The 9,716-nt window shown below is 45.6% G+C and overlaps 1 protein-coding gene across 1 annotated transcript in view; it reads left to right on the top strand.

The window, feature by feature from the left end:
• The window catches only part of gsg1l (gsg1-like), a 47,251-nt gene extending 38,347 nt beyond the window's left edge, over nucleotides 1-8,904 (top strand). Inside the window, exons 4-5 of the mRNA XM_064985736.1 lie at nucleotides 7,059-7,170; nucleotides 8,547-8,904. Coding sequence (XP_064841808.1) covers nucleotides 7,059-7,170; nucleotides 8,547-8,904 — 470 coding nt within the window. The remainder of the gene's footprint in view (nucleotides 1-7,058; nucleotides 7,171-8,546) is intronic.
• Nucleotides 8,905-9,716: the final 812 nt, after the last annotated feature.

Below are 9,716 nucleotides of genomic sequence, written 5' to 3'. Positions count from 1 at the left end.
GCCAATAGATGAGCTGTAGGTGTACCTACCATAGGAGTCCCCTCGAAGCCTATCATTGACTATGTACAGTGCCTTGCGAAAGTATTCGGCCCGCTTGAACTTTGCGACCTTTTGCCACATTTCAGGCTTCAAACATAAAGATATAAAACTGTATTTTTTTTGTGAAGAATCAACAACAAGTGGGACACAATCATGAAGTGGAACGACATTTATTGGATATTTCAAACTTTTTTAACAAATCAAAAACTGAAAAATTGGGCGTGCAAAATTATTCAGCCCCTTTACTTTCAGTGCAGCAAACTCTCTCCAGAAGTTCAGTGAGGATCTCTGAATGATCCAACGTTGACCTAAATGACTAATGATGATAAATACAATCCACCTGTGTGTAATCAAGTCTCCGTATAAATGCACCTGCACTGTGATAGTCTCAGAGGTCCGTTAAAAGCGCAGAGAGCATCATGAAGAACGAGGAACACACCAGGCAGGTCCGAGGTGCTGAGGGTGTCAGGTTCTTGTCCAGTTCTGGCATTTAGGTCGCCACAGACTAGTACATGTCCCTGGGCCTGGAAATGATTCATTTCCTCCTCCAGGATGGAGAAGCTGTCTTCATTAAAATGTGAGGATTCTAGTGCGGGGATATAGGTAGCACACAGGAGGAAATGTTTCTCTGTTATTTTAAGATCATTTCCTTTTGAATCTCTAGCCAAATGTAAAATGTTCCTGTTTGTCTAATTTAATGGAGTGAGTTAGGTCTGCTCTATATCAGATTAGCATAACACCTGGTGAAACTAGTTGGTCCTCAGACAGAAGGTCTAGGGTGCGCTTGGTGAACCTAGTTGATCCTCAGACAGAAGGTCTAGGGCTCTGGGTGTATTATCATGTGGCTGGGTGAACCTAGTTGGTCCTCAGACAGAAGGTCTAGGGTGCGCTGGGTGTTTGGACACCAGAGTTTATACACACTGTGTTTGGGAAAAAGTTTATTTTCTTGTATATACTTCCTGTTTGAGTCCATATGGAGTACAATCTGTGTCTTGTGTGTGTCCTCAGTGGGTGTGTCAGGAGGGCTATTAGGGTGGCTGACAGGGGGGGTGAGATCCCCTGGGCTTGGGGTTCTTTATTTGTCTGTTCCTCTGTGATTTTGACATTATGGTCAGGGTCTGGGATGGACTGTTCTGCTGTGGTGTCGAGACTTTTGTCAAGTGCTGAGGTGGGCTATTCTGCTGGCTTCTCTGTGGGGGTGGCCACCTCTCTAGTAGGTGGTTCTCTGTCACACGCCATCCCCCTCAACCTCTCCTCCAGCAGTCTGATCCTCTCCTCTAGTGCTCTGTTCTTCTCCTACTCATGCTTTTTATCATGTTGAAGATGTCTCACCACAGTCCAGAGTGCTGATATGTCTCTCTCCACCTCCAGCTCTCCAGGTCTGGTTAAGGGGGGTGTTGTTGTGCTGGACTGTTGTCTGGGTCTGTGCTGACTGGACTGTAATCACCTGCTGTTCCAGCTCCACCTGTCTTCCCTCCAGCTGGGTGAATTTGTCCTTCATTTCAATGAGGGAGTAGTAATCTGTGCTGGGAGGTTGACTTTCCGCTTGGAGTCGCTCGTCTGTGGGGTTATATAATGAAGAGGTCTGGTCTGACCCGTTCGGGGTGGGGATATCTTTATCAAGGGAGAGCTTCTCCTCCTGGGCTAATTCTTTGATTTGGTGAAAGTCCAGCTGAAACTGTTTGGGGGTTGCCCTGTACCATTACTGTTCCAGAGATTTATATTAGCTGACTCAGAGTCCTCGCTGTCTAGTATCCTGAGTTTCCACCCCTCTTTAACACCCCCCCTCTTGACAGAGGGTTAGTGGGTTAATATAACACTGTACCAGGGGATGGTCTGGTTAATATAACACTGTGTCATGCCAGGGGATGGTCTGGTTAATATAACACTGTGCCAGGGGATGGTCTGGTTAATATAACACTGTGTCATACCAGGGGATGGTCTGGTTAATATAACACTGTACCAGGGGATGGTCTGGTTAATATAACACTGTGCCAGGGGATGGTCTGGTTAATATAACACTGTGCCAGGGGATGGTCTGGTTAATATAACACTGTGCCAGGGGATGGTCTGGTTAGTATAGCACTGTGCCAGGGGATGGTCTGGTTAATATAACACTGTACCAGGGGATGGTCTGGTTAATATAACACTGTACCAGGGGATGGTCTGGTTAATATAGCACTGTGCCAGGGGATGGTCTGGTTAATATAACACTGTACCAGGGGATGGTCTGGTTAATATAGCACTGTACCAGGGGATGGTCTGGTTAATATAGCACTGTGCCATGCCAGGGGATGGTCTGGTTAATATAACACTGTGTCAGGCCAGGGGATGGTCTGGTTAATATAGCACTGTGCCAGGGGATGGTCTGGTTAATATAGCACTGTGCCAGGGGATGGTCTGGTTAATATAACACTGTACCAGGGGATGGTCTGGTTAATATAGCACTGTACCAGGGGATGGTCTGGTTAATATAGCACTGTGCCATGCCAGGGGATGGTCTGGTTAATATAACACTGTGTCAGGCCAGGGGATGGTCTGGTTAATATAGCACTGTGCCAGGGGATGGTCTGGTTAATATAACACTGTGCCATGCCAGGGGATGGTCTGGTTAATATAGCACTGTGTCAGGGGATGGTCTGGTTAATATAGCACTGTGCCATGCCAGGGGATGGTCTGGTTAATATAACACTGTACCAGGGGATGGTCTGGTTAATATAACACTGTGCCAGGGGATGGTCTGGTTAATATAGCACTGTGCCAGGGGATGGTCTGGTTAATATAACACTGTACCAGGGGATGGTCTGGTTAATATAACACTGTACCAGGGGATGGTCTGGTTAATATAACACTGTGCCATGCCAGGGGATGGTCTGGTTAATATAACACTGTACCATGCCAGGGGATGGTCTGGTTAATATAACACTGTACCAGGGGATGGTCTGTGTGGAAGATTAAGTTGCTCATGTTCCCATTTTTTATAACAGTCAACAAAAAGTGTCTCTTGATTTTCCATGAGGAGCTCCATTTTGTACTCTTTTCTTTCCTTGTAATTTTGTACATACAGAGGCTACTGTATTTTAATGACCTCTGATCAGCGGGAGGCAGCTTCAAAGCCCTCTGCATTTGGTTTGGGGTAGCCGGTTTGATTCTCCTGCCCATTGTTGGGCTAAAGGGATCTGACGCCTCTCACTGGACATGTCAGTGCTAGTTGAAGCTGTATCTCCTTGTCCTAGCAGGCTTGGTAGTCCATCTCCTTGTCCTAGCAGGCTTGGTAGTCCAACTCCTTGTCCTAGCAGGCTTGGTAGTCCAACTCCTTGTCCTAGCAGGCTTGATAGTCCATCTCCTTGTCCTAGCAGGCTTGGTAGTCCAACTCCTTGTCCTAGCAGGCTTGGTAGTCCATCTCCTTGTCCCAGCAGGCATGGTAGTACACCTCCTTGTCCTAGCAGGCTTGGTAGTCCATCTCCATGTCCTAGCAGGCTTGGTAGTCCAACTCCTTGTCCTAGCAGCCTTGGTAGTCCATTGCCTTGTCCTAGCAGGCTTACGTGTCCAACTCCTTGTCCTAGCAGGCTTGGTGGTCCATCTCCTAGCAGGCTTGGTAGTCCATCTCCTAGCAGGCTTGGTGGTCCAACTCCTTGTCCTAGCAGGCTTGGTAGTGCAACTCCTTGTCCTAGCAGGCTTGGTAGTCCATCTCCTTGTCCTAGCAGGCTTGGTAGTCCAACTCCTTGTCCTAGCAGGCTTGGTAGTCCATCTCCTTGTCCCAGCAGGCGTGGTAGTACACCTCCTTGTCCTAGCAGGCTTGGTAGTCCATCTCCATGTCCTAGCAGGCTTGGTAGTCCAACTCCTTGTCCTAGCAGGCTTGGTAGTCCATTGCCTTGTCCTAGCAGGCTTATGAGTCCAACTCCTTGTCCTAGCAGGCTTGGTGGTCCATCTCCTAGCAGGCTTGGTAGTCCATCTCCTAGCAGGCTTGGTGGTCCAACTCCTTGTCCTAGCAGGCTTGGTAGTCCATCTCCTTGTCCTAGCAGGCTTGGTAGTCCAACTCCTTGTCCTAGCAGGCTTGGTAGTGCAACTCCTTGTCCTAGTAGGCTTGGTAGTCCATCTCCTTGTCCTAGCAGGCTTGGTAGTCCAACTCCTTGTCCTAGCAGGCTTGGTAGTCCATCTCCTTGTCCTAGCAGGCTTACGAGTCCAACTCCTTGTCCTAGCAGGCTTGGTGGTCCATCTCCTAGCAGGCTTGGTAGTCCATCTCCTAGCAGGCTTGGTAGTCCATCTCCTTGTCCAAGCAGGCTTGGTAGTCCATCTCCTAGCAGGCTTGGTGGTCCAACTCCTTGTCCTAGCAGGCTTGGTAGTGCAACTCCTTGTCCAAGCAGGCTTGGTAGTCCATCTCCTAGCAGGCTTGGTGGTCCAACTCCTTGTCCTAGCAGGCTTGGTAGTGCAACTCCTTGTCCTAGCAGGCTTACTAGTCCAACTCAGCATTCAGTCCTCATAAAGTTAAATATATTAAATATAATAAGTTAAATATATCATTGTAATGTATTGTTCTTCTTTTGAACATAAAATATGGCTTCAGACTAAACATTTCTCACTCAATTCCAGGTTGGATGGTGTTTTCAGGTTGTTAATAGATATATCTCTTTCTTCTCTCTCTCCTCTCTCTCCTCTCTCTCCTCTCTCTCCTCTCTCTCCTCTCTCTCCTCTCTCTCTCTCTCTCTCTCTCTCTTTCTTTCTCTCTCTCTGTATCTCTCTCTGTAACTCTCTCCCTTCCTCCTCCTCTCAGAACCATAGATACCAGTGAGTAATGACTGCTTCCACTGGCTGACATTCATACCACATGAATTGTGTGTGTGTGTGTATGACTGTGTGTGTGAAGGTGTGTGTGTGTGCGGTTCGTAGCTGTTTCAGCCCAGCTGCTGTAGCCGCAGGACAGCTGTTGCTGTCGCAGGCAAATGGCACCCTATTCCCTACATAGTGCACTACTTTTGACCAGAACCCTATGGCAAATGGCCCCCTATTCCCTACATCGTGCATTACTTTTGACCAGAACCCATAGAGACTACACAGGGAATAGGATTATATGCGTAAAAACAACAGCTGCATGTCGGTGTTGCAATCCATTTACACAGAGCATTGTCCTCTTATTGACTATCTATATATCCTTTTAAATGTTATTTCATGTGTGTTTATGAGTCATTACCATATATAGTGTAATATATGCTCATATAGATAACAGTGTTTTTATGAGTCATTACCATATATAATGTAATATATGCTCATATAGATGACAGTGTTTTTATGAGTCATTACCATATATAATGTAATGTATGCTCATAGAGATGACAGTGTTTTATGAGTCATTACCATATATAATGTAATATATGCTCATAGAGATGACAGTGTTTTATGAGTCATTACCATATATAATGTAATATATCCTCATATAGATAACAATGTGTTTATGAGTCATTACCATATAGAGTGTAATATATGCTCATAGAGATGACATTGTTTTTATGAGTCATTACCATATAAAATGTAATATATGCTCATATAGATGACAATGTGTTTATGAGTCATTACCATATATAATGTAATATATGCTCATACAGATGACAATGTGTTTATGAGTCATTACCATATCTAGCGTCCCACCTCGTCAACAGCCAGTGAAACCGCAGGGCGCCAAATTCAAAACAACAGAAATCCCATAATTAAAATTCCTCAAACATACAAGTATTTTACACCATTTTAAAGATACACTTGTTGTAAATCCAGCCACAGTGTCCGATTTCAAAATGGCTTTACGACGAAAGCAAACCAAACGATTATGTTAGGTCAGAGCCAAGTCGCAGAAAAACACAGCCATTTTTTCCAGCCAAAGAGAGGAGTCACAAAAAGCAGAAATAGAGATAAATGAATCACTAACCTTTGATGATCTTCATCAGATGAAACTCATAGGACTTCATGTTACACAATACATGTATGTTTTGTTCGATACAGTGCATATTTATATCCAGAAATCTGTTTACATTGGCGCGTTATGTTCAGTAGTTCCAAAACATCCGGTGATTTTGCAGAGAGCCACATTAATTTACAGAAATACTCATAATAAACATTGATAAAAGATCATGGAATTTGAGATCCACTTCTTCTTAATGCAACCGCTGTGTCAGATTTCAAAAAAACTTTATGGAAAAAGCAAACCATGCAATAATCTGAGTACAGCGCTCAGACAACAAATCAAGTCAAACAGATATCTGCCATGTTGGAGTCAACAGAAGTCAGAAATAGCATTATAAATATTCACTTAACTTTGGTGATCTTCATCAGAATGCACTCCCAGGAATCCCAGTTCCACAATAAATGTTTGTTTTGTTCGATAATGTTCATAATTTATGTCCAAATATCTCCTTTTTGTTCACGCGTTTAGCCCAGTAATCCAAATTCACTGTGTATTTGATAGGCTAAGAGTTGAAAAACTACAAACCTCAGATTTCCCACTTCCTGGTTGGATTTTTTTCTCAGGTTTTTGTCTGCGAAATGAGATCTGTTATACTCACAGACATCATTCAAACACTTTTAAAAACTTCAGAGAGTTTTCTATCCAAATCTACTAATCATATGCATATTGTAGCTTTTATGGCTGAGTAGCAGGCAGTTTAATTTGGGCACGCTTTCATCCAAAATTCCAAATGCTGCCCCCTTCCCTCGAGAAGTTAACAATAATTTACGCTTTCTGCCAAATATCTGATATGTCTATGTCCTGGGAAATGTTCTTGTTTCTTACAACCTCGTGTGTGTGTGTGTGTGTGTGTGTGCGTGCGTGTTTCTCTGTATCTGCGTCTCCTCAGGTCTGCTAGGCATAATCACATTAGCGCTCGTTAGTTCAATCGTCCCGCGGGGGAACCCACCAATCCTGTAGAGGTTTTAAACCTGTGTGTGTGTGTGTGTGTGTGTGTGTGTGTGTGTGTGTGTGTGTGTGTGTGTGTGTGTGTGTGTGTGTGTGTGTATCTGCGTCTCCTCAGGTCTGCTAGGCATGGTGGCCCATATGATGTACACCCAGGTTTTCCAGATCACAGTTAGTCTGGGTCCTGAAGACTGGAGACCCCACTCCTGGGACTATGGATGGTCCTTCTGGTCAGTACTCATACTGTCTGTCTGTCTGTCTTGTCTGTCTGTCTGTGTGTTTGGTATGAGTGATGACTGTCCCTCTGGTCAGTACTCATACTGTCTGTCTGTGTGTTTGGTATGAGTGATTACTGTCCCTCTGGTCAGTACTCATACTGTCTGTGTGTCTGTCTGTCTGTCTGTGTGTTTGGTATGAGTAATGACTGTCCCTCTGGTCAGTACTCATACTGTCTGTCTGTCTGTCTGTCTGTCTGTGTGTGTGTTTGGTATGAGTGATGACTGTCCCTCTGGTCAGTACTCATACTGAAGCCATATCGTTGTCTGAATATGATTGGTTACTTACTGTACATTTGTCCAGTGAAACACTGGTGTCACAATCGAAAAGCAGCAGAAATAGTGTAGTAGATAAACCAGTGATTCCAGAATGCACTGAACATTCTAGAAGTTGTATTCATTCCATGTCATTCTATACTGTCCATCTCGGAACACAAGCAACATCTCCATCTAGAAACCAGCTGACGACCGACCGTTGTGTCCATAGCAACCCAGCCGTATTTACAAACACCGACACATATGGCTGTTTTCTCGAGGCGCTTCGTCCCAAATGGCACCCTATTCCCTACATAGTGCACTACTTTTGGCCAGACTCCTCCTTATGCGCATAGGGTGCCATTTGGGTGTACCTTAGAAAGTCAAGGACAATCTATCTTCCACGTCTATGGCCGGAGCTGGAGAAGACAGCTGTTGTCTGGGACACGCAGATACACGCACGCTCATAAACACACACTCAAGAGGGAGAAGAGGTATTTACATTGGTTCTCTCTCTCTCTGGTTCTCTCTCTCTCTCTGGTTCTCTCTCTCTCTCTCTCTCTGGTTCTCTCTCTCTGGTTCTCTCTCTCTCTCTGGTTCTCTCTCTCTCTCTCTGGTTCTCTCTCTCTCTCTCTCTCTCTCTCTCTGGTTCTCTCTCTCTCTCTCTCTGGTTCTCTCTCTCTGGTTCTCTCTCTCTGGTTCTCTCTCTTTGGTTCTCTCTCTGGTTCTCTCTCTCTCTCTCTCTCTCTCTGGTTCTCTCTCTCTCTCTCTGGTTCTCTCTCTCTCTCTCTCTCTGGTTCTCTCTCTCTCTCTCTGGTTCTCTCTCTCTCTCTCTCTCTCTGGTTCTCTCTCTCTCTCTCTCTCTGGTTCTCTCTCTCTCTCTCTCTCTGGTTCTCTCTCTCTGGTTCTCTCTCTCTCTCTCTCTCTCTGGTTCTCTCTCTCTGGTTCTCTCTCTCTGGTCCTCTCTCTCTGGTTCTCTCTCTCTGGTTCTCTCTCTCTGGTTCTCTCTCTCTGGTTCTCTCTCTCTGGTTCTCTCTCTCTGGTTCTCTCTCTGTCTCTCTCTCTCTCTCTCTCAGCTTGGCATGGGGCTCCTTCACCTGCTGCATGGCAGCTTCCGTCACCACCCTCAACTCTTACACCAAGACGGTCATTGAGTTCCGGCACAAGCGCAAACTGTTCGAGCAGGGTCTCAGGGAGGAGCAGAACTACCTCGACCAGGAGGCCTTCCATTACTTCAGGGACCGCTCCCTCCAGTCCATATCCAGCTCCATGGAGGTCTACCCTGGGCACGGGGGAGGAAGGCTGCCTGGGGGGCCTGGAGGCCTGGCGGGGTCCGGGCTGGTTGGAGTACCAGGGAGAGGGAAGATGAGGGGGTCCTCAGGTTCCATCGACCTGGGAGAGAACTCTGAGTCCCTGGGGGAGGAACAGTGCTGAGAGAGAAGGGGGGGGGGGGTTGGGGAGTGGAGCGTTGCGAAATTCTAGTAACTTTCCAAAAATTCCAAGGTTTTCCGGAAATCCTGGTTGTAAAATTCTGGGACTCAGGTGGGAACAATAAGCATAAAATTGGGAATCTTACAACCAGGAGGAATAACCTGGGGATTTACAACCCTAGTGTTGAGATGTTGATGAAGACGATTCTGATCTCGGATCAGTTTTGTATTTTGGGCACCAATGGTTCAGGTTAGGAGAGGTGAACAGGGGGTAGAGGGCCTTGTCATGCTTTGGTCTGAACAAGTAGTGCACTATACTGTATAGAGAGGCCTTGTCATGCTTTGGTCTGAACAAGTAGTGCACTATACTGTATAGAGGGGCTTGTCATGCTTTGGTCTGAACAAGTAGTGCACTATACTGTATAGAGGGCCTTGTCATGCTTTGGTCTAAACAAGTAGTGCACTATACTGTATAGAGGGCCTTGTCATGCTTTGGACTGAACAAGTAGTGCACTATACTGTATAGAGAGGCCTTGTCATGCTTTGGTCTGAACAAGTAGTGCACTATACTGTATAGAGGGCCTTGTCATGCTTTGGACTGAACAAGTAGTGCACTATACTGTATAGAGGGCCTTGTCATGCTTTGGTCTAAACAAGTAGTGCACTATACTGTATAGAGGGCCTTGTCATGCTTTGGTCTGAACAAGTAGTGCACTATACTGTATACAGTGCCTTGTCTTTTTCTATTTTGTTGCATTACAACCTGTAATTTAAATGGATTTTTTTGGGGGGTTTCATGTAATGGACAAACACAAA

This window comes from Oncorhynchus masou, chromosome 14, assembly GCF_036934945.1.
Source record: "Oncorhynchus masou masou isolate Uvic2021 chromosome 14, UVic_Omas_1.1, whole genome shotgun sequence".
Lineage (NCBI taxonomy): Eukaryota > Metazoa > Chordata > Actinopteri > Salmoniformes > Salmonidae > Oncorhynchus > Oncorhynchus masou.
This window is presented reverse-complemented; position numbering and strand designations above follow the sequence as displayed.